The sequence below is a fragment of the Zophobas morio genome, unplaced genomic scaffold (genome assembly GCF_036711695.1).
Source record: "Zophobas morio isolate AGI-343-1 ecotype UQ-CSIRO unplaced genomic scaffold, CSIRO_AGI_Zmor_V1 ptg000031l, whole genome shotgun sequence".
Lineage (NCBI taxonomy): Eukaryota > Metazoa > Arthropoda > Insecta > Coleoptera > Tenebrionidae > Zophobas > Zophobas morio.
The window spans coordinates 5,685,939-5,711,473 of NW_026972136.1; the positions used below are offsets into that span (position 1 = coordinate 5,685,939).

At 32.1% G+C, this 25,535-nt stretch overlaps 3 protein-coding genes across 3 annotated transcripts; all 3 read left to right on the plus strand.

Moving 5' to 3' along the window:
- Nucleotides 1-2,987: 2,987 nt before the first annotated feature.
- Nucleotides 2,988-4,376, plus strand: LOC135139629 (odorant receptor Or1-like). Its single transcript, XM_064069929.1, has 3 exons — nucleotides 2,988-3,715; nucleotides 4,205-4,271; nucleotides 4,323-4,376. Exons 1-3 carry the CDS (start codon nucleotides 2,988-2,990, stop codon nucleotides 4,374-4,376), a joined length of 849 nt encoding a protein of 282 aa, XP_063925999.1.
- Nucleotides 4,377-13,572: 9,196 nt separating this feature from the next.
- LOC135139630 (odorant receptor 46a-like) lies at nucleotides 13,573-17,393 on the plus strand. Its single transcript, XM_064069930.1, has 5 exons — nucleotides 13,573-14,306; nucleotides 14,353-14,452; nucleotides 14,513-14,617; nucleotides 14,808-14,963; nucleotides 17,340-17,393. The coding sequence occupies exons 1-5, from the start codon at nucleotides 13,573-13,575 to the stop codon at nucleotides 17,391-17,393; spliced, it is 1,149 nt and encodes a 382-aa protein (XP_063926000.1).
- Nucleotides 17,394-20,741: 3,348 nt separating this feature from the next.
- On the plus strand, nucleotides 20,742-22,198 carry LOC135139631 (odorant receptor 46a-like). Its single transcript, XM_064069931.1, has 5 exons — nucleotides 20,742-21,475; nucleotides 21,523-21,622; nucleotides 21,676-21,780; nucleotides 21,937-22,092; nucleotides 22,145-22,198. Exons 1-5 carry the CDS (start codon nucleotides 20,742-20,744, stop codon nucleotides 22,196-22,198), a joined length of 1,149 nt encoding a protein of 382 aa, XP_063926001.1.
- Nucleotides 22,199-25,535: the final 3,337 nt, after the last annotated feature.

Sequence of the window (25,535 nt, forward strand, 5' to 3'; positions counted from 1 at the left end):
ATTATGCCTCCCTTGCCATATGTATATCTTTCTTTTTTCCGTAGGTTCTACAATTAAGTTGCTCAGTTCCGCTATCATAGCTTCTATTTCTTCTTTCACTTCGAATTTCTTTTTTTCTAGTCTACTTCTGTATCTTTGAATTCCCTCTTCATCCCATATTCTTTTTTCTATTTCTTTTCTTTCGTTTCTTCTCTCTTTTTTTTCGTACTCTTGCTCTTTTCCTTTGATTTTTATTTCTAGTGGCATGTGGTCTGATTCTTATTCTTCATCTCCTTCCTTGTTTCCATTCAAAATTTCCCATCCCATTTCTTCTATTATCTGCCACAATATTTTCCCTTCTCTGATGTTTGCTTTATCTTTTGATCCTGATATAATTGCTCATCCCTGATGACGTAACCTCAAAATATTGCTGAATAAATCCTATCTTAAATGTGCAAAATATGATGAGTCTTTACTTTCCGAAGAGTGTCCGAAAAAATTAAGCACTGAGTCAATTTATTTTATTAATTAAATCAAGAATTGCAAAACTGAATACTTTGAAAGAAGTTTTGAAGTTACTGTAAGCCACGGCTGTAGAATATAAGGTTGGTACACTAAGGTAAATTTGGTGGAATAAAATTTGGCTGTCCTAGGCGGCTTTGGCGCGCTTTAGATCGTTTCGCCATCTGTGAATTACGATTACACACTAACATCTTTATGAATGAAATTTTCCACTACTGCAATGGCAAATTGACAACTGACAGGCTGCCAAAACTGTCATTCTACTTCTAGTTGATGTATTATGATAGAAATTACTGTTTAAATTGGTTTAACGAGATCGCCAACTCAGAGAGTACATTTTATACATAACAAACCTCGGCAACCGCAGGTTTGTTCGATATTTCTAGCACTATTGTTTCATGTAAACAATCATTAAACAAGCATGTGCGATGACCAGATAAACACAGATTCCTTCGAAAAACAAGTTGACAATGTACTGGTTAAGAACTTTTCGGTAATTGATTACATTAGCCACCGCGATTTTGCCGAATCCGCCCCCACAAAAACCTCATACAACACCCCTGATCACGTTCCTACCTAACCTTCAAATGTTGTACAAATATTTCTCATAACATTTGAAGAGTAGGAACGCGATCAGGGCAGGGGCGTTGTATGAGGGTTCTGCAAAAACGGTTTCAGAGAAGTCGCATAGTAGCTAGTGTAAACAATGGTCAAAGACGCTTCCAAAAGATTGAACGTTTAACATAAAAATTATTATTAAATGCTTTGATTAAATGTCAAAGTTGTCATTTATGTCGGTATAATTGTGTCCTTTTGATGTGGCAAAAGTTAATGCCTCTAAATACCGTAAGAGGGACCCATTCGATAACGCGCGTCATGGCCAACTGGTACGGAAAGAAATTATTCCACCTACCGGAACGTGAATGAATGAAAGATACTCAACCTATCTATTCTACAGCCGTGCTGTAAGCATAATAATTTTTTGATCAAAATGTTACCGAATATGATGAATTTTTACTTGTGATTTATCACTATCATTTATCATATTTTATGGATTTGCTGAGACAGGTGGCTCAAGAAAATTAATAAATGAGTCAATTTATTTTATTGATCAAATCAGGGCTCCATTTTCCCAGAAAATTTTGGGAATACGATACTGTTATTTTTAGTATTACAGTGCACCAATCCAGGTTGATATACGTGTCCTTGGAAAAATGTTGATGACATCTTCAGAAAATTGTGTCAAGGAAAAACTCGAAAATGCTGGATACGTTTCATTGTACTTAGGTGCGAGGGAAGTTCTGTCAAAACAACTTTTGACCAGTTTTGTAGAACTGAGGCCAATTTTCAATGTTCTGATATATTTTATTAATTATTACATTATTAAAGTATGAAATTCGTTATTGTTTTACTTTTCTTTTTCCAACACACTATCATTCCTTTTTGTTATTACTGTTCTATTTGCTGTCAGAAAACTATTATTCCTGAACTTGTGACCTAATTCCAGCTGAAACATTCCACGAATGCGAAAAGCACTGTAACAAAATTTAAATCGACCCAAATCGAAAACGGGCAATTAACGTTTTAAGTATTAATGCACTGTGGAATTGCAGTTCTGTGAAACTTTTATGGAATCTTCTTGCAAATACCAAGCAAAAAACGCAAGTAATAATTAGTTTCACATGGAAAATTAATAAAGATACAGGTGGCTTTTTAACAGAAAAACTTGAAGCTCATTTTTAATTCAAACCATCGTCACAGTTAAACTTCGATGTGGCGAGTGCAACACTGCAGATCTTGCTCGGAGGTGGCAAGGACTCTTCCTGAGTCCTTAAGAATACCTACTTCCAAAAAAATTATTATTATTTCAGATCGTGTAGTAGATTTTAAATACGGTGAATTGCTTTAGCAAGAAGTGTTGTGTTATTTCTGTATGTGATACGTAAGTGGAATTCTGGTACGTACCTTATATCATCAATACACGCAATTTTTTTTCTTTTTTCAATTTTAGACTATTTTTAACCACCTATTTTTCACTAATTTTTTTTATTAACATATAAGCACAAGATAGTTAGTGTATTATAATGAAAGAAAAAACAACAAAGAAGAAAGCGTCGTCTCAGAATCAGCAAAAACGTTAATCTAATAAATTACTCATAAATTAAGTATCCTCCCCTAATTCTTTACCCATGAAAATAATAACTACAGACGATAAAGCAATATTTGCTTTAATTCTAATTAATAAATGTTATAATTAGGGGTTTAACATAAAACAACATCGCCATAATTTCACCGAATGCAATAATTATGAAGCTTTATAAATTTAAAGAAATTAAAATAATAGGTGCTTCCTTTGTAATTAATAAAACGGGAAAAATTTCAATTAAATAAACATGAACTCAAACACAGTATATTAGACGTTGGAGACCGAAATTGTCTAGTTGACTAGAATCGTCGAAAAAGTAAAATTAAATTTTCTTCCAGTCATGGGCGTTCAGAAAAAATTCTGCTGGACAATAACAATCCAACCTAACATCCTCCTTCTGAAAACCTGTGGATTTTGGCCCGAAGAAGCTTTCAAACTAGATTTTTACACCGCACGCACCGTAATTCTCATCATAATATTCTTTCCAGTATCACTGATTTCCCAAGCAGCAAATTTGTTCTTCGTTCTTGACGACTTAGTCGCCCTCACTGGAACTATTTATTTGCTACTAACAGAGATTATGTGGGCTTTAAAAATGTACTACTTTGTCAAAAACATATCCTTAGTCAAAACATTGATGAAAATGTTAAACCATGAGTTGTTTCAACCACGAGACGTCGGTCAAGTTGTCTTGGTTCAACCAAACTTGGACTCCTGGAAGACCATCTACCAAATGTTTATGGTGACGGCTTTGGGTGGTAACTTATTTTGGGCAGCTTTTCCCCTATTTGATACAGCTAATGGAGAAAAGAGATTACCATTTTTAGCTTGGTATCCATACGATACGAGCATTTCGCCTTTTTATCAAATTACGTACGTCCATCAAGTGCTCACCTACACTTATATTGGTTTTACACACATCAACACTGATACTTTCATAGCTGCCTTAAATATGTATATTTCTAGTCAGTTTGATATTTTGTGTGATAACTTAAAGAATCTTCACTTTAGTAACAACGTGAAAGCGAATTTGGTTAAGTGTATCAAGCACCACTGGCTAATTCTAAGGTAAAATTTTTATAAATGAAACCTAATTACTTATTAATTATTATATTGTTTCAGTTTTGCGGAAAAGACCAGCCAGTTCTTGAAGTCAATCATTCTTTTGCAGTTTTTTATTAGTGTCATCATAATGGGAATAACACTTTTCCAGATAACTATTGTAGATTGTAGTGATAATGAATCTGACAACCAACACTAATAAATTTTTTCAGGTTGCGCCTTTTTCAGCGGAATTTTTGTTTCTGGTATCCTATGAAATGGGAATAGTGGCTCAAATATTTATATATTGTTGGTTCGGCAACGAAGTAGAAGTTAAGGTATAATTAACACTGTTTATTCCAACTTGTGTATACTTCACGGGCCAGGTAAGTTCTGTCTAAATAACTTTCAAAGTTTTTTGTTTTAGAGTAACAATGTGTCCTTTGCAATCTACGGATCTAAATGGCCCGATTTCTCTAAAGAGGTCCAAAAGAATGTCTGGTTTTTCATGTTCAGGTCACAGACGCCTGTTAGAATGTCATCACTAAATGTTTTTTACTTATCTTTGGAATCTTTTATGGCCGTAAGAGCTCCGATAAGTGTAGATAATTTACCATCAGTAATAATTTTTTAGATTGTGAAAACTTCTTGGTCTTATTTCGCACTACTTCAGCAAGTCAATTCCTAAAGAGAGAAACACTTTTATTTGTAGTTTTAGGTGGTTCAAGGCTATCAAAATCTGTTATAATAGTTGTTGATGTAGTATGTCTAACAATAAATCGTAAGATTTTTAACTCCTCCCAAAAATTTTGGATGCATGATCTAATCAATAATTCAACCAAGTGTCAAACGACTTTAGTGCTCTTAGTATGCATATTTTTTGTACTTTTTTGGAATTAGTAAATTTTCTATTAAAACAGAATTAATTCTACTTTTAGTTATACGAAATCTGTCATTACAAACCACTTTAATAGAATCTGTGTATAAAAGTAACCCATCACATCTCTAGGTAATTTTTAATGAAAATTAACTAAGTATATTTTTCTAGACCAAAAAAAATACTCTTCAAATCCTAGTGAATCACTGCTTCATTAAAAACAAAAAAATGGTTCAAGTTTACTTCTTTGAAAAAAAAAATTGCTTTGAGGTGCCGTCCTCAGAATACGGATGATATGAAATATAGTCAAAACAATTAGCCAACGGAAAAGAGTGTATTATTATCACTGTACATGTACATCGATTGTTTAAGTTACGTGTAGATTTGTTTAATTTGGGTAAATTGTCTCCTCAAAACAGACGACTAAAATTATTAATTAAGCCACAATGAATTAAGCCGTAAGTCACATTTTCTAGAAAATAAGATTCTTAATTTGATCAATAAAAAACTTCTGTAAAATAAAAACCAGCGGCATAAATAATACCCTCGCAGCCCCTGCATCGTACGGACACAATGTAAAATATATTTAAAGCACATGACTAACGGGATAAAATGTCCTTCAGCACTAGGTAATAGCAATCTGAAGCTCAAGTGTTTATTTATGTTTATACATCGAAAGAATGTCATGTAAAAATTAGTTTGATTGGAATGAGTTTATGTTCTCAAAACAGACGACCAAAATGAACCACAATCGAACAAAATGTTCTGAATATTATAATTCTTATTTTTATGTAAAGACGTGCGTATTCTGCATATTTTCAAGAAAATTTTTTATGACGTCATCAACATAATAATAATAATAATAATAATAATAAGGATTTATTTCCAACAGACTACATTGTCTATGGTGGAAACTTAATACACTAACATTATTAAAATTGTATCTAAAAGAACCTAACAAAATAGAAAAATATAAATGAAAAGGGAAAGCAAATTAGATCACAGCGAACCTTAAATCGTATTAAAGTTGTAACAAATAGCAGTTAGTTTTGCTTTATATTTTGTGTTACTAAAATTATCATAAAATATGTCTACATTATGATTTATTAAACAATTACACAATCTCAAACATCTCATAAGCGGGCTATTGAAATGATGGAATGTACTAGGCACCTGATAATAAAATGTTGTGGGCGTACGACAGTTTACACGGGGGCAAATAAACTGAATATTTTGTAATATTGATGGACAGAAAATTTTGCCACTTATTAATTTTTGCATAAAGGTTACACAGGCTACATTTCTCCGCGCATAGAGGAAACATTCGTCAACTATATTATATAACGCTTCTGATGCACAGTGTTGAGGCGGATATGAACCATACATCTTAAAATAAATAAATTTACAAAATTTTCGCAACACATTTTCAATAGGGTAAATGTGTACAAGAGTGCGCATATGTATAAGAGTACGCACTGATGATTTCTGCTTATTAGTGCCATCTGGGTAAGATGAAGTTATACCATTCAGAATTTAATGTTAAACCTGAGATAAAGGTGCAAAAGTGACCTGAATATAGTTTATAGTTTGGTCGTACTGACGATTTTATGTTCACACGTTGTGTGGATGTAATTTTTACCGCTCATAGTTTTAGTTTTTTGTAAGGTACGTACCACTTCTTTTATTTTACAGTAATAATTTTCATTAGTTGTAACTTTTAAAGTGTCGTTATACACTAACAGTTTTACACTTTCTGTCCATCAAAAGCTTTTAACTTTGAAAACATTAGGTTATGTACAAATGTACAAGAGTGCGCAGCGAGGTATTGTATAAGCGTGCGCATTGCTTGCAATATGTAGTCTAATAGTCTTGGAGATACATATCATACGGTAATGAATTATTTAACTCTACTACTTTGTACTGCTTCTCAAGTTGTGGGGTGGTGGTTATGGTGATTTTTTTTTTATTTTTACTTCCTGAGCGTGTTGTAATCGAGTCCGTCGACCGACTCTCTATTTTTACGTTTTCTCGTCTTTTCAAGACCCCTAGAGTACGAAGAAATAGGTCTCCCGTTTTATGTGTAGTCTGTAGTCACTTATTCCCATTTATTTTCACCTTAGAAACAAATATTTTTTCATAAAATGTAATGCGTACTCATAAGCGTTCAAATGCGCACTCTTGTGCAATGAACTGTCTAACAGTGCGCATTTACACATCTTGACAAAAATTGAAATTACTCTTAAAATATAGTGGTGTTGGGGCGTACAATTAAATATATCTGATCTCTAAACATGTATATAACGAACCCATATCATAAAATTTGTCTATCCAAAAAAATTAAAAAGTTGTTGACAGTTTTACACTAAGTGCGTACTCTTGTACACATTTACCCTAAGATTAATATAAATTTTATAATGTGGTGCCCAAACTACACAACAATACTCAAGCTTACTTCGAACTAACGCATAAAACAACAGTTTAAAACTAAATATATCTTTAAAATCCGCTCCATTTCTAAATATAAAACCTAAATTTTTAAGAGAACTGTTCACGATATGTTCGATGTGCGGTACAAAAGACAACGCAGAATCAAATATTACACCTAAATCCTTAAATTCATTACACACTTGTAGCGGCAAGCCATTTATGTTATAATAAAAGTTCAATTTATCTACCTTTCTTGTTATTCTCATAATTTTGCACTTGTCAATGTTAACATCAAATTTATTATTATGACACCAAGTAATGAAACTATCTAAACTTGATTGCAACTTCAGACAATCATGAACAGACTTTATTATATTTACTATCTTTAGATCATCTGCATAAATAAAGCTTTTTGTTTGAAGATTCGTTACGACATCATTAAAAAATATGGTAAAAAGCAGAGGACCTAAATTGGAGCCTTGTGCCACTCCACTATCTACTTCTATTTCAAAAGACTTACATCCACCATACTCAACATATTGTTTTCTCCCAATAATCATTGACCTCAATAATAACAACAAATCATTACAAAATCCAAACATTTCAAGTTTTTTTAAAAGCACGCAATGATTCACCCTATCAAACGCTTTTGTCAAATCAGTATATATCACATCTACTTGGAAGTTATTATCTAAAGCTGATGACACAAATTGCGTGAATTCATATAAATTAGTGGTGGTTGACTTCCCTTTGACAAAACCATGTTGTTGTGGGACAATGTAATTTATAACATGTGAATATATTACATTAGAAAATATAGTTTCAAATAATTTGGAAAAGTTTGACAAAAGCGTTATGGGTCTATAATTTTTAACACTTGATTTATTGCCTGACTTAAAAATTGGACACACTTTTGACAATTTCCACTTGTACGGATATGTGGATGATTTTAACACTAAATTAAAAATATATTTAAGGGGTATTAACAAACATCTAATACAATCAACTACAAAAAACGCAGGTATACCATCAGGGCCAGATACTAAATTAGGTTTAAGTTTTTTTGCTGCTTACAGAATGTCATCGTCATTAATAGAAAATAAATGCAAAACAGAGGTAATATTACAAACTTTTTGAAGCGAGATAGAGACACAGTTGTTATCACCACAAATATCACAAATGTTAGTATTCATATCACTATTATTATCACATCCAGGAACGTTGTTATCACAGAAAACGGTGGAAAAATTGTAAGCGAAAGCGTTGACAATCTCTTGTGGAGAGGTCACAACATCGTCACCATATGTCATTTCGTTTAAAATCACGTGAGATTTTGTTTTAGTTTTCACAAACGACCAAAACTTTTTTGGATCATATTTGATGGAGTTTTCACTGTTGTTTACAAATCGCAAATATTCATTACGACTTTCACTACAGATGGCACGTCTAAGATTTTTTACTTTATTAATATGATACAACTCTTTGTTTTTCCTATACAAATTCCAGTGTTTCTTCTTTTCATTTATTTTATCAATGATAGATTTAGTGAACCACGCAGGGTATTTAGCACGTTTGGTATTAACACTACATTTGGGTACATGTTGATCGAATAAATCAAAGATTATTTTATAAAGATAATCACACGCAACATCCACATCCTCGATGCTTTCAATAAATGACCATTGAACTGACGATACAGCCGCATATAGATCTTGCAAGTTGGCTTTATAGAAGTTAAATTTGATGACTTCTGATTTTTGCTTTACAGAAATATTTTCTTGAAGACTTAGTGAAACAGACGAATTTAATGCAGGATGATGTGGATCCTCTGGTACTAAAGGAAACTGACTTTGCTGGCAAACAACATTGAAATGATCAGTTGACAAAAAAAGATCTAATATCCTTGTATATGTATTAGTAATTCTGTTGTGTTGCCTAATACTATTTAAAGAAATAAAGTTACTATAAAGGTTGAATAAATTAGATGTCTTCATTTCTCTCACACATTCAGCGTATTCAGAGATATTGAAATCGCCCAAAATAATTAACGGGTTCGAGAAATCCAAGTGATTCTCAAGGTGTTCAAAAATTTGTATGTAGTTCCCAGTTTGCTGTGATGGCGGAATATAAATTGCGACCACCGTTATATTTGATTTTTTGATTGAAATTTTGGCTGCCACTATTTCAATTTGTGGACTAGGTGATATAACATCTAGTTTCTTAATAGCAAATTTGTCGTTTACTGCAATCAAAACCCCGCCACCTCTTCCACATAATCTGTCATCTCGAACTACATTAAAATAACTTGGAAATAGTTCACTAGACAACACGCCACTGGTTAACCATGTCTCTGTTAAGACTACAATTTCTTCATCAATGGTACATACATTAGTATAGAAGTTACTTATTTTAGTATTTAGACCCCTAACATTTTGATAAAATATATTGAATATATAACTTGATTTTTGCAGAGGTGTCGTAGAAGTCTGTTGGGATCCTAAGCGTTTTTTATCTCAATCTTTTGAATTTTCGGCACTCCGTTTGAATATTTTAAAATTATGCCAGTTTCACCATCTTTTTTGCGATTTCTAAATTCATTTCTTATTAAAAAGCATTGATTCTGCTGACGCTTCGTTAAATCTCTATTAAGGTACAACTGATTTTTACGATTATAAGTTCTTAGGACTTCATATGCATGCTGAGGAGTTGCAAACGAGATTCTCATTGGGCGTATTTTATCATTCCTAAACATACCTAATCGACCACAAGACATAATTTTTATATTATTTTCATTCTCATTACCATTGGAAAAGATCGTTTTCTTAACACGACTCATGTCATCTTCATCTCGTTTAATTTGAGTGTTTTCCTCTGATTCTGGTAAATTAAAAAGAATTAAATTGTATGATCGACGATTTCTTTCCTCAACCTCATTGATTACTTCTTCAGTCGATAAAATGTCTTTATCAGGTAATGGCACCTTACCTTGGTTATTTTTCACTTCCTCTAGCTGAGTTTTTAGTGAATCCAACTCGGTTTTCAATTTATTAATTGTTGTTACTACATCACAATTATCACAGAAATAATGGATTTTTCGAGAATTAGAACGTACACATTCAATTTCAATCGCTGCTAATCCAGAACATCCAGTATGGACCAATTTTCTGCAGATGTCACATGCCACACAATCCGTGTTTCTTGTTTTCTTTCCACAAACCGTACACATAGACATATTTATTACTTCAATCACAACAATACCAGTAAAAATCAATAATAATTTCAATGATATCGATAAAAATGTCAGCGACAAAAATATGCGTGTGTACTCGTAGAGATGTACCGACACAGCTATGTGTCGGTACATCTCTACGCTATGAACAATACTAGTCACAGCATTGTGCTATGAACAATACTAGTCACAGCACAAAAGAAAAGTGGTCACAGCGGCTTACCAATGTGAAAAAAAAAGGAAGGACTAAATTCGGCATCGAACCCACGACCGCAGGTCGCCGTTTTCTCCGATATTATTATACCTTGCAAATGTTTTTGCGAAAAAATTGATCGTACACTACAAGTACAGAGGTATATTTTTGTATAACATTCAAATCATTTTAAATACAATTCATTGAAATAACGTCATCAAATATATATACAAAATTTGACAACAATCGGTCCAGCAGTTTCGGACACTAGATATAAACAGAGAGACAGGCGGAAACGAGTGACTACTTTTCTCGGACTGTAGAGGTCATGAAACGTTGAAAAAACATAAAAATGGCCATTTTCTTTCTTTTGAAGTGTTAAGTCATAATGAAAAGGAAAAACACTTGTTTGTTTCGTCGGACGATGCAAATTTTGGAAATGGAGACAGACGAGGGAATCCAAACAATGGAGTACAGCAACAATTCAGCAAGTTCAATCATGAAACGAGGAGACAGCGAAAACAGAGATTTTAGTATAGTTAAATATTTTGAATCGTTCCAAGAAATTGAGAAAAAAACACAACAATTTATTTTGTTCATTAAAATAATTTCCAAATTTTTGAAAACACTAAATTTCAACTATACGAAAAGGAATTTTTCCTGCAACCTTATAAAAAAAATGGTCGAAGGCTATTTCGACCGAACTCCTCTGGCCTTTGAAGTATAATCCGACAAATCCAGCTCTTAAAAAAATCTTAAAATTTGATTTTACGATTTTCGCCTTGAAATAACCTTGTGAAGTAAACACCAGCAGCATAAATAACACCCCCGCAGTCCTGCGCCGTACAGACAATGTAACTTATATTTAAAATACTTAACTAATGGGATAAAATGTCCTTCAGCACTAGGTAATAGCAGTCTGAAGCTCAAGTGTTCATTTATGTTTATACATCGAAATAATGTCACGTAGAAATTAGTTTGATTTGGATGAGTTAGTTCTAAAAACAGGGGACTAAAATCTATCTATCTATCAACACAACACATTAAGGCCGGTCGCTACGCTTTCTGAGTGGAATTTTCGGCCTTATGGTTTTGAAATTTTAAATATATGTTGTCCATAACTTTCTTTATATAACGGAAGGGCAATTTTGTTAAAAACGATTTGTTATCATACTTTTCTTTTAATTTTAGTGAAATTTTTGCTTAACGTTTATTTAAAAATCAATATCTCAATTATTAAAGGAAATTTCAGAACACAGTTTTCAACACTCTTTTCACCTCACACAACTCTAGAAGTCGTACCAGATATATCGTCGACTTTTTTTGTTAGAAACGATACACAGTAAAAAAAAATTGTGCCGTAGAAGTTGTTCACTATTATTTTTACTATATCTAAGTCGCAACAAATAAAGTCAAAAATAGACCTGGTGCGATTTCTAAAGTTTTCCAAACTGAAAACAGTGGTGAAAACCCCGTTTCAAAATTTCCATAAATAACTGAAATATTGATTTTTTGAAATACGTGGTGCAAAAATTCCACTAAAATTAAAATAAAAGTATGATCACATTTTGTTTTTAACAAAATTGCTCTTCCGTTATATAAAAAAAGTTATGGACAACATATATTTAAAATTTCAAAACCGTAAGTCTGTTAATAATGGAGATATTATATTCTGAAAATAAACCGAAAATTACACTCAGAAATGTAGCTACATTAACACAATCCGACAAAATGTTCTGAATGTTACAATTCTTATTTTATCATTATTAAATGGGGTTACTCGTTCTTAATTTGACCGATAAAAAATAAACATAGATAATACACAATTCGAGAGAAAAAGAAAAAAAAAAGGAAAAAACGGAAGACCAAGTTTGGAATCGCACGCGCGACATCCGGTTCGCAGTCCTGAGTCTTCGTCATTAGACCACAACCGCGATACCTTATGCTAATAGTAAACTACTATTACAGCGTACCTCATATTTTTTCAAAAATTTGGACGATTAGGGAAAAACTCAAAGTGAATTCGTATACGTATTATTGTGTAACACTTAAATCAAATAAACATAGAATTCTTTGAAATGACGTCATCAAAATGTTGGTGGGACTGATTAGACAAATTTTGGTTTGCGTTTTACCATGTACATGATATTCCTAATATAAATACAAAATTTGACAACAATCGGCCCAGTCCTTATCTCTCTAATAAAAATGCGAGACGGTGGACGGACAGACAGACAGACGGAAACGGGAGACCTATTTCTTCGTACTCTGGGGGTCATGAAAGAGCAAAAAAACGTAAAAGTTGACGGACTCGATTACAATACTTCCTTTACACACGCTCAGGAAGTAAAAATTCTCACAATTTAAACAACCGTCATAGTTTTTTTTTTACAAACCATCTCCGCAATTTTTCTTGTTTTGTTCCTATAAAGTCAAAAATATCAAAAAAATTGGGTAATTTTAACCAAAAAAGATGACACTCCCTTTTTCTCAGTTTAGATAAGTTTTGTGGTGTGAATATGATTTCTTAAGTAATGTTGCAATACTGTTGCCTTGTAAATCGATTATTGTTGAACAGGAAGGTGATTATTCCAAACTCGTCTTCTAATTATTGTACTTTACCTAAAAATTTCCAAAGCCATATTTTCTACAAGAAATATTTTACTTTACCTCCACACATTTTGGCAACAACTTATGAGTTTAAATTAAATACGTGGATAATAAATGAACTTTTCTTGACTAAAAACGTGTCCGTACGTTTCGATCGTCAACAACAACAGAGAAATAGTCATGTTAAAATCGGTAATTTGCTAATCCAATAATTTATTCATTAATTAAGTATTCTCCCCTGATTCTTTACCCATGAAAATAATTACAGACGATAGACAAATTGTTGCTTTAATCCTAATTAATAAATGTTATAATTGAGGGTTGAACATAAAAATACTATCACAATAATTTCAATGAATGCAATAAGTATGAAACATTTATAAATTTAAAAAAATTAAGATAATTAGTACTTCTCTATGTAATTAATAAACCCGGAAACTTTCAATTAAATAAGCATGAACTCAAACAGAGTATATCCAGCGTTGAAGACCCAATTTGTTTAGTTGACCACAATCATCGACAAAGTAAAATTACTTAACAGTTAAGTCATGAACGTTCGCAAGAAATTCTGCTGGAAAATAACAATCCAACCTAACATCCTCCTTCTGAAAACCTTTGGATTTTGGCCTAAAGATGACGAAGCTTTCAAGCTAGATTTTTACACAGCACGCACCATAATCCTCGTTACAATATTTTTTCCAGTATCACTGTTTTCCCAAGCAACAAATTTGTTCTTCGTTCTTGACGATTTAGTCGGGCTTACTGGAACTATCTACTTGCTACTGACAGAGATTATGTGGGCTTTAAAAATGTACTACTTTGTCAAAAACATATCCATAGTCAAAACACTGATGAAAATGTTAAACCATGACCTGTTTCAACCACGAGACGCCAGTCAAGTTGTCTTGGTTCAACCAAACTTGGACTTCTGGAAGACCATCTACCAAATGTTTATGGTGACGGCTTTGGGTGGTAACTTATTTTGGGCAGCTTTTCCCCTGTTTGATAGAGCTAACGGAGAAAATAGATTACCATTTTTTGCTTGGTATCCATACGATACGAGCATTTCACCTTTTTATGAAATTACGTACGTCCATCAAGTGCTCACCTACACTTATATTGGTTTTACACACATCAACATTGATACTTTGATAGCGGCCTTCAATATGTACATTTCTTGTCAGTTTGATATTTTGTGTGATAACTTGAGGGACCTGCACTTTAGCGATAACGTGAAAGACAATTTGGCTAAGTGTATCAAACACCATTGGCTGATTCTAAGGTAAAATTTGATAAATAAATTCCAGTAACTTACTTTATTTTTTCAGTTTTGCTAAGAAGGAAAGTCAGTTCTTAAAGTCGATCATCCTTTTACAGTTTTTTATTAGTGTCATCATAATGGGAATAACACTTTTCCAGATAACTATTGTAAATTAACAACTATAGTGATGGTGAATTTAATTAAGCAACACTAATCAACTTTTTCAGGTTGCACCATTCTCAGTGGAATTTTTATTTCTTGTATCCTATGAAATGGCAGTAGTGGCGCAAATATTTATATACTGCTGGTTTGGCAACGAAGTACAAGTTAAGGTAATTAGAAACCATACCCCATAAATTAAAAAAAAAAATTAAACAGTAAAGAAAATTGTCAGAAGGCATAAGTATCAAGAAAAATTCTTTTGATGTCTCGTAGCTCCAAGAATGTGGAAAAGTAAATGCTCAAAATATTAATCCAGACTTACTTTACCTCAAATAACTCTAAAAACGTTTTTTGTTGCAGAGTAACAATGTATCCTTCGCAATCTACGAATCTAAATGGCCCGAATTTTCCAAAAAGATACAAAAAAATATCTGGTTTTTTATGTTCAGGTCACAGACGCCCCTTAGAATGTCAGCACTAAATGTTTTTTACTTATCTTTGGAATCTTTTATGGCGGTAAGAGTTCTCATAAGCTTAGAGAAATTGTCATAAGTAAATAATTTTTTAGATTTTGAAAACTTCGTGGTCTTATTTTGCACTCCTTCAGCAAGTCAACTCCTAACAAGAGAAAAACACTTTACTAATGGTCTTAGGTGGTTCAAATCTATGAAAAACTGTTAAATAATTGTTGATCTAATATTTATGTACTCTTATATAAAACAATAAATCGTATGCAAATATTTATGACCGTGGGTGACTGTAGAGATATTCCATATGCACAACGCCATCTGCAATAAGTGCCGCATAGCTGTCCGTAAACCATTACTACAGGCGCAATTATTTTGCCGCTTCTTGTTCATTGATCAATATTTCCTAAAATTCTTATTATATTAATTCTGATCTCTCCATTCCTTAGGACTAATTGACCTTAAATTATTTGATTGTTATATAGTTTTTACCCTGTCGAGCATTGTTTGTTTCCCTTTAAATCAATACAATTTTTATATTATCCATAAACGTTCCACGTAAATACAGCTACAACATTTCATAAACGCGGAACCCGGTGTAGCAAAATTTAATCGACTCAAATCGAAAACGTGTAATTAACGCTTTAAGTATTAATGCACGGTGGAGTTGCAGTTCTATGAAACTTTTACGGAGTCTTCTTGCAAATCTCAAGCAAAAAACGTAAGTAATAATTACCTTCGCATACAAAATTAATACAAGTGACTTTTCAGTAGGAAAACTAATTGTAAGCGACCAGAGTAATATTGGCATATCTTCCGCGGAAGCGGCAAGATGCACATCCTGATTAATCCTTTATAAGATTTATTTGGTTTATGAATGAGCTTGAGGTACGTATTTTACGTCAACAGAATTTACCCTTTAGAAATTACCTCCGCCGTTTTTAATTTTTAGTGAATTTACAACAACAAAAAAGAAATTAATTTGTCGATCAACAGTTAAGTCATGGACGTCCGCAATAAATTCTGCTGGAAAACAACAATCCAACCTAATCTATTCTTTCTGAAAACTTTTGGATTTTGGCCTAAAGATGATGAAGCTTTCAAACTAGATTTTTACACAATACGCACCATAATCCTCGTTACAATATTTTTTCCAGTAGCACTATTTACGCAAGCAACAAATTTGTTCTTCGTTCTGGACGACTTAATCGCCTTCACTGGAACCATCTGCATGCTTCTAATAGAGAGTTTGTGTGCTTTTAAAGTTTACTACATTGCCAAAAATATGTCCATTGTGAAAACACTGATGACAATGTTAAACGATGACCTTTTTCAACCACGAGACGTCAGTCAGGTTGCCTTGGTTCAACCAAATTTGGACTTGTGGAAGAACACCTACGTAACATTTATGGTCATTGCTCTTGGTGCTAACTTATTTTGGACAGCTTTTCCCCTACTTGATAAAGCTAGTGAAGAAAATCGATTACCATTTTTGGCTTGGTATCCATACAACACGAATATTTCGCCTTTTTATGAAATAACTTACACCCATCAAGTGCTCACCTATATTTATATTTGTTTTACGCATATCAATATTGATACTTTCTTAGCTGCTTTAAATACGTACATTACTAGTCAGTTTGATATTTTATGTGACAATTTGAAGAAACTTCACTTTAGTGACAACGTGAAACTTAATTTAGTAAAGTGTATCAAACACCATTGGCTGATTCTAAGGTAAAATTTTGATAAATAAAACAAGCTAATTTAATATATTGTTTCAGGTTTGCTGAAAAGGCCAACCAGTTTTTTGAGTGGATCATTCTGATACAATTTTTTATTAGTGTTGTCATAGTGGGAATAACTTTATTCCAGATAACTATTGTAAATTGTAGTGCTAACGAATCTGACTTACCTCTACTAATCAACTTTTTCAGGTTGTACCGTTCTCAACGGAATTTTTGTTTCTTGTATTTTATGGAGTGACAATAGTGACGCAAATATTTATGTATTGTTGGTTTGGCAATGAAGTGCAAGTTAAGGTAATTGAAAACCAACACAGTAAAATTTTAGTAAATAAAAAATAAGGTAGTATACTTACTTCAATATTTTGAAAGCTTTTGAAAAAAAATCAAAATTGTGTAAAAAACTTGTTGTGTCTGTGCTTCAGGGACGAGGTAAGTTCTGTCGAAATAACTTTTATCCAGTCTTTGTTTTAGAGTAACAATGTCTCCTTTGCAATCTACGAATCTAAATGGCCCGATTTTTCTAAAAAGATTCAAAAGGATATCTGGTTTTTCATGTTCAGGTCACAGACACCTCTTAGAATGTCAACACTGAATGTTTTTTACTTATCTTTGGAATCTTTTATGTCGGTAAGCTTTCATAAGGGTAGAGAATTTATCATGAACAATGAATTTTTTAGATTTTGAAAACCTCTTGGTCTTATTTCGCACTACTTCAGCAGGTCAATTCCTAAAGGGAAAACACATTTTATACGTCGCCTTAGATGCTTCAAGGTTATGAAAAACATTTACTTATTTTATAAAAAATAAAATGTTTACGTATAAAAACATTTACGTTTTTCTAAAATACTTTAAAATATCTAACTTTAATTTCATACTATTAAATTATGTGCACATCTTAACATTAAAATAAACCATTTTATTAAAAAATAAATTTATTAACCCGATTATTATTATACGGCAATTCACATTTTAAGCGATTTTATTTATAAACACATCATTTCATATAAACAGCACTATCTGCGATAAGTGTCACATAACTGTTACTAAACCCTTACTACAGCTGCAATTATTTTGCCGCTTCCTCATGACTGATCAAGGTATAAATAAGTTATTTTTTTAGATTCTCTGACCTTCTTGGCCATGAAATATATCATAAAAACATTAGTCGAAGATTGCGTCGACAGAACTTCCCTCGCCGATAAAGTTCAGCTTGTCAAATCCAGCAATTTCGAAAAATTAAAAGATTTGATTTTGAGAATTTTATTTTTTTTATGACAACTATTACAAGTTAAAATAAAAATATGTATATAATGTTTGAATAAAGGTAAAGAAACGTGCTAACCGTTTGTTACAAGTGAGTTTTTCTATTACAAAATTTTGTGTTGATGTCATCCAAATTTTTGCAAAACGCATATATCAGTTTGGATAGATACATTGTAATACTAATAATAAAAGTATTGTATTATTGTTATCCTTGAATAAATATTTTTTAGGAATTTCAATAACCGGATCACAATGCCGACGGTCCAGACTTTTTTATTGCTCTAAGTTCCGCTTCTTGAATAAAACACTACATTTTATTTTGATTTTCGATGTTGTAATTCACATTTGGTTAATTGTAATTTGTCTAGATCTAGGGGAGGCTCAGCATCTCTTAGCCTCACCCTAACTACGGCCTTGTCTAGGGGTTATGAAATATCGAGAAAACATAAAAGTACTAAATTGCCCGATGAACTCCATTACTGTACGTCCTTATGTTATCCTCGAAAAGAAAAACAACTTGAAAGTGTTTATGTTTATATATCGGAAGAATGTCACTTAGAAATTAGTTTGGTTTGAGTTCGTCCTTTTAAAACAGAGGATTAAGTAGTGTGCTACAAAGGACAAAATGTTCTAAATATCATTGTTATAATTTTATTAAATACAGACGCTTGTATTTTCACATTTTCGGGAAAATGGTGGTGACTTGTTTTTCATTTGATCAATAAAAAATTGGTCGAAACTTGTTTCGACAGAACTTCCCTCGCTCCTGAAATACAATGATAATTATTTTTAATCACCCTGTATACGCAAATCCAAAAAATTTGAATCGAATGATTAATCACAAAAAGAGACTCATCATATTTTGTACATTTTAGATAGGATTTATTCGGCAAACTTTTGAGCTGACGACATCAAATTTTTGGAGGGGATAACCAAATATATTTTGACTAAAGATTTATGACACTCTTTATAGCCTTAAAACATCTGCAACATTTCAAAGCATTCGGTTTTGCAGATTGAAAATTAAATTGCAAAATGTTGTTTTATAATTTTGATTTTTTTCCAAAAATCTGGACGTTTGGGGTAAAAATTCAATTCGGAGTCGTAAACTACATCTGTACAAGTACAGACTCATCACATTTTAGTTAGGATTTATTCGGCGCAAAATTTTGAGATAATGTCAATTTTTGATAAACAGATACATTTTGATTAAAAAGCTACCACACTTACAATAACTTCAAAACGTCTGCAAAATTTCAAAGTATTCAGTTTTGCATTTTTTGATTTAAAAAATAAAGGGATTGACTAAGTCATTAATTTTTTTAAGACACACTGTATAAGCAAATCTAAAAAAATATTAATGCAGTGCATACTTTGCACATTCAAGATAGAATTTGTTCAACAAAATTTTGAGGTGACGTCATCAATTTTTTAGAAAGATGAGCAAATACACTTTGATCGAAAATTTAGCATGCCTATGATAACTTTAAAATATCTGCAAAGTTTCAAAGCATTCGATTTTGCAGTTCCTGATTAAACCAATAAAATAAATTCACACATTTATTAATTTTTTTGAAACACCCTATATAAACGAATCCAAAAAATGTGAATAGAATGATAAATCACAAATACAGACTCATCATATATTTTACATTTTAGATAGGTTGTATTCGTCAAAATTTTGAGTTGACGTCATCAATTTTTTGGAGGAGATGACTAAATATATTTTGATAAAAAAACTATCATAACCTTAAAACATCTGCAAGTTTTTAAAGCATTCAGTTTTGCAGGTTCAAAATTAAATTGCAAAATTTTGTTTGATGATTTTGAATTTTTTTCCAAAAATCTAGACGTTTCGGGTAAAAACTCAACAATATATAAAACAATTACTCAGGTCACATGATAAAATTCAACCATTCAGAATCGAAGCTTGACGGACTAATCGCACATTACTTTTAATTTGAATGAAATCTTTAATTCACCTACCATAAACCGTCCTTAAGTGAAGTGGTTTACAAAGACGAATTCCCAATTTTATCAAATTTTATTAACAAACTGGGGTCCAAAATTCTTCGTCATTTAGTTTTTCGTTGCCCTGCCAACTTCTTATTTCTATTTGATCCAAGAAATTTTTTTTTGTCCACTTAAGTCTAAAATGTTCAAAGTTTGGAGTTGGTATTTTACCTAAACAGGACTTTTTCTTTGCAAACCTCCAAGCCGATTATTATTGAACAGGTGATTATTCCAAAATCGTTTTCAGATTATATTTACCCAAAAATAAATATATTTGCTAAAAGAAATATTTTACTCTATCTTTCACACATTTTGACAGCAACTTGTTAATTTAAATTAAATACATAGACAACAAATGCATTTTTTAGATCAGAAAAAGTGTCAGTGCGTTTCTATTCACAACGACAAAGAAGAAAAATAATTTTTAAATCATCATAAACTAATATAATCACTTATTCACGAGTTAAATTTCCTCCCTTGATTCTTTACCCATGAAAATAATTACAGACGACAAAGAAATTGTTGCCTTAATTCTAATTAATGAATGTTATAATTGGGGGTTTTGCATAAAAATAATTTCACCATAATTTCACTGCTATAATTATGAAACACTAACTTACATAGTTTAAAGAAATTAAGATAATAAGTACTTCCCCTTGCAATTAATAAAACCGGGAAAGTTATAATTAATTAAGCATGAACTCAAACACAGTATATCCGACGTTGGAGACCCAAATTGTCTAGTTGACAACAGTCGTCGATAAAGTAAAACTTACTTACTTGCAATTCATTTTTTTGCCGTCATGGAGGTTCAAAAAAAATTCTGCTGGAAAATAACAATCCAACCTAACATTCTCGTTCTGCAAACGTTTGGATTTTGGCCTAAAGATTATGAAGCTTTCAAACTAAATTTTTACGCAGTACGCACCATAATTCTGGTTATAATATTTTTTCCAGTAGCACTGCTTACGCAAGCAACAAATTTATTCTTCGTTCTGGACGACTTAATCGCCCTCACTGGAACCATCTACATGCTGCTAATAGAGATCTTGTGTGCTTTTAAAATTTACTACCTTTCCAAACACATGTCCATTGTGAAAACCCTGATGAGAATGTTAAACGATGACCTTTTTCAACCACGAGACGTTAATCAGGTTGCCTTGGTTCAACCAAATTTGGACTTGTGGAAGACTACCTACATAGTGTTTATGATCATGGCTCTCGGTGGCAACTTATTTTGGGCAGCTTTTCCTCTACTTGATAAAGCTAATGAAGAAAATAGATTACCATCTTTAGCTTGGTATCCATACAACACGAACGTGTCGCCATTTTATGAAATAACTTACACCCATCAAGTGCTTACCTACACTTATATTTGTTTTACGCATATCAATATTGATACTTTCATAGCTGCCTTAAATACGTACATTTATAGTCAGTTTGATATTTTATGTGATAACTTGAGGAAACTTCACTTTGGTGACAACGTGAAAGCCAATTTGGTTAAGTGTATCAAACACCATTGGCTGATTTTAAGGTAAAATTATAGTACATATAACAGGGTAACTCAATATATTCTTTTAGGTTTGCTGAAAAGACCAACCGGTTTTTTGAGTCGATCATTATGATACAATTTTTAATTAGTGTTATCATAATGGGAGTAACTCTATTCCAGATAACTATTGTAAATTGTAGCGGTAACGAATCTGATTTACCAACACTAATAAATTTTTCCAGGTTGTACCGTTCTCAACGGAATTTTTGTTTCTTATATCGTATGGGGTGGCGATAGTGACGCAAATTTTTATGTATTGTTGGTTTGGTAACGAAGTGCAAGTTAAGGTAATTAAAATTTTTAGTAAATAAAAAGATAAGAAAAAATCACAAGGAAATTATTTAATGCTTTAAAAATTGTGTAAGAAACAGTATTGTTGTGTCTGTGCTTCAGGGACTAGGTAAATTCTGTCCAAATAATTTCTAACCAGTTCTTTCTTTTAGAGTAACAATTTATCCTTCGCAATCTACGAATCTAAATGGCCCGATTTTTCAAAAAAGATCCAAAAACATATCTGGTTTTTTATGTCCAGATCACAGACGCCTCTTAGAATGTCAGCACTAAATGTTTTTTACTTATCTTTGGAATCTTTTATGGCGGTAAGAGCTGTCATAAGTGTAGAGAATTTACCGTAAATACATAATTTCTTAGATTTTGAAAACTTCGTGGTCTTATTTTGCACTCCTTCAGCAAGTCAATTCCTAACAAAAGAAAAACATTTTAGTGATGGTCTTAGGTGGTTCAAGTCTATGAAAAACTGTTAAATAATTGTTCATCTAATATCTATATACTCTTAAATAAAACAATAAATCGTATGCAAATATTTATGACCATGGGTGACTGTAGATATTCCATATATGCACAGCGCAATCATCAATAAGTGCCGCATAACTGTCCCTAAACTCTTACTGCAGCGGCAATTGTTTTGCCGCTTCTTGTTCATTAATCAAGATTTCCTAAAATTGTCATTATTAGAGAGCGGATTTCTAGGTTTAATGCTTTTTGTGAAAAAAATAAGCACTTCAAAACTTTTTTATATCTGTAACTATGATACAATTTGGAGTCATTTGACACATTTTTTTTATGCTTATTTGCTTTTTTCAATTTTATGCATATTAAAACTTATATGCTTATTTAATGCTTTTTTCGACGAATATGAGTTTTAATGCATATTTTGTTCAAATGCCGGCCTTGTCGGGATGACAAATACTTGTTAGTTAGGCGTATCGTATCGTATGCATTTTACCTGGACTTGACCATTGAAGTACACTTACCCAAGACCCTTTCTGTGAATAGGTTCCGGTCGTTTGGGTAATAAAATTTTATTATAGGATTGGAAAAATACTCCATAGACTTTATGACTTTAAATCCTTACTTCCGTTGATAATGAATTAAAGCTTTTAACCAGATGTTCTTTTTCGGCATTTTGCGGCAAGACCGTTGAAGATTTTCTAGAAAAAAGGATTATTGTACCCAACTACCTACCTTAAAATTTTTCTAATGGAAACTTTTAAGTAAATGAACCGTTTATTTCACAACCATCAGTCTATCGCATCTGTCGTAATACAGTGTTATACGTGGTTCTCCCTTGTTACATGTTGAGTTCTTTTTGGTAATATTACTAATATTTTAAAAGAATGCCGAAAGTAAAATCGACGCCGGATGAGTGGATAAGGGATTTTCCAGAATTAAAATTAAAAAACAACAAAATATTCTGCAGAGTTTGTGTGAAAACCGTAAGCCCACTATTTTTTTTATCTATTTTCGTTTGTTAATCCTGTATATGTACGTTGTTTTAGATTCAAAGTGATAAAAAATATAACGTGACGCAACATGTCAGAACGACTCTTCATGTAGAAAGGAAGAAAATGTTTGAAGTTTCTAAAATTAAACAGCAGACCATACATGAATCTGTTGCATCTACTTCCACAAAAGATGAGCCGTTTCAGTTTAATTTCGATTTATGTAAAATGATGATCCAGTCCAATATACCTTTAAAGAAATTGGAGAAAGGCCCTCTTCAAGAATTCCTTGAAAAACACTTCAATCGACATATTCCGGTTGAAAGTACTCTCCAAAAAAATTATGTAGGCCCAGTGTTTCAGCAAGTTTACAACGAAATTAAACATCGCATTGGAGATAATTATTTATGGTTCGCTGTCGATGAAGCAACCGATAGTTGTGGAAGATACGTGGCAAAGTTTAATTGTTGGAATCTTAAATGAAAATTTCCCTAAGCGGGGGTAAGTTTAAAAATGTTAGATAAAAAAAATGGCAATACGATTACCAGATTTGTAAATGACAGTCTTATGTCACTATTTTTGCCATTAAAATTTTATTGATGATCTCGCATACAGCTCGTTATATGTTGAAAGCAGGGAATAATCTAAAAATATTGTACCCCAATTTAATTCACTCTACTTGCATTGCCCACGGTTTAAACAGAGTGGCTGAAGAAATACGTTTGCAGTTTCCTACTGTTAATAAATTAGTGGCAAATGGTAAAAAGATTTTTGTTAAAGCCCCAATAAGAGTGCAACATTTTAAGGAAAAATTTCCAAACATACCATTGCCCCCAGAGCCGATTATAACGAGGTGGGGAACATGGTTACAGGCAACATTTTATTATGATAAATATATCAATGAATTGGAGGAAGTAGTTACGGAGTTTAGTGAAGATTCTTCTCAATCGGTTAAAGATTGCATAAATATTTTAGAAAACAAAGATTTGCGACAAGATCTAGCTTTTCTAAAAAGCAATTACCAATTCGTATGTGAGGTAATAGAAAAGTTAGAAAAACCCAACATGTTGTTGGTAGATGCCATAAACTCAGTGAAAGAATTTAAACACCAAGCAAACGCAGTAAGGGGTGATATTGGTAATAGAGTATCTCAAAAACTTGAGAAGTGTTAAATAAAAATGCAGGTTTCGGTGTTCTTTCCGACGTTGCTCGTGTTTTACATGGCCAGAAGGTGGAAAATTTGGAGTTAGATTCAACATTAGTTGCAAAATTCAAATTTGCGCCAACAACGAGTGTGGATGTTGAACGCACATTCTCCAATTTTAAACACATTTTAAATGATCGGCGAAAAAATTTTACAGTGGACAACTTGGAACATATTACAATCATAAATTGTTTTAAAGAAAACTGGAATATTACGTGTGTAAAATATAAAGTCTAGGATTATTGTAACAATATTTTATCCAAAGTTCTAAGAAGTGTTCTTTGATTTGTAATATGATTATGCTTTTAATGCTTTTTTGCTTAAAATAAAACTTTTTTATTGAAAATGTTGTGCTTATTTAAGCGCTTATTCTTAATTTTTTTGTGCTTATAAATCCGCTCTCTAGTTATTATATTAATTCTGATCTTTCCATTCCTTAGAACTAATTGGCATTAAATTATTTGATTATTATACAGTGTTTGTCCTGTCGAGCATTGTTTGTTTCCATTTAAATCAATACAATTTTTCTGTTATCCATAAACATTTGACGTAAATGCAGCTACCACATTTCATAAATGCGGAATCCACTGTAGCAAAATTTAATCGACTCAAATCGAAAACGTGTAATTAACGCTTTAAGTATTAATGCACGATGGAGTTGCAGTTCTATGAAACTTTTACGGAGTCTTCTTGCGAATATCAAGCAAAACCGTAAGTAATAATTACTTCACATAGAAAATTAATAAAGATACAAGTGGCTTTTTAATATAAAAACTACTTGTAAGTGGCGAGAGTAATACTGGCATATTTTCCGCGGAAGCGGCAAGACGCACATCCTAATTAATCCTTTATAATATCTTAAAAGTTGCAACTATTGAAGATAGTAACGATTTTTAAATTCTGTGCCTAACCAAGAAGTGTTATTGTATTTTTTTATTTGGTTTGAGAATGAGCTTGAGGTACGTATTTTACAACAACAAAAATTTAGTTGAATTGCTTGAAATTAGTTTTTCTTCCAACAGTTAAATCATGAACGTCCGCAAGAAATTCTGCTGGAAAACAACAATCCAACTTAATCTACTCGTTCTGAAAAGTT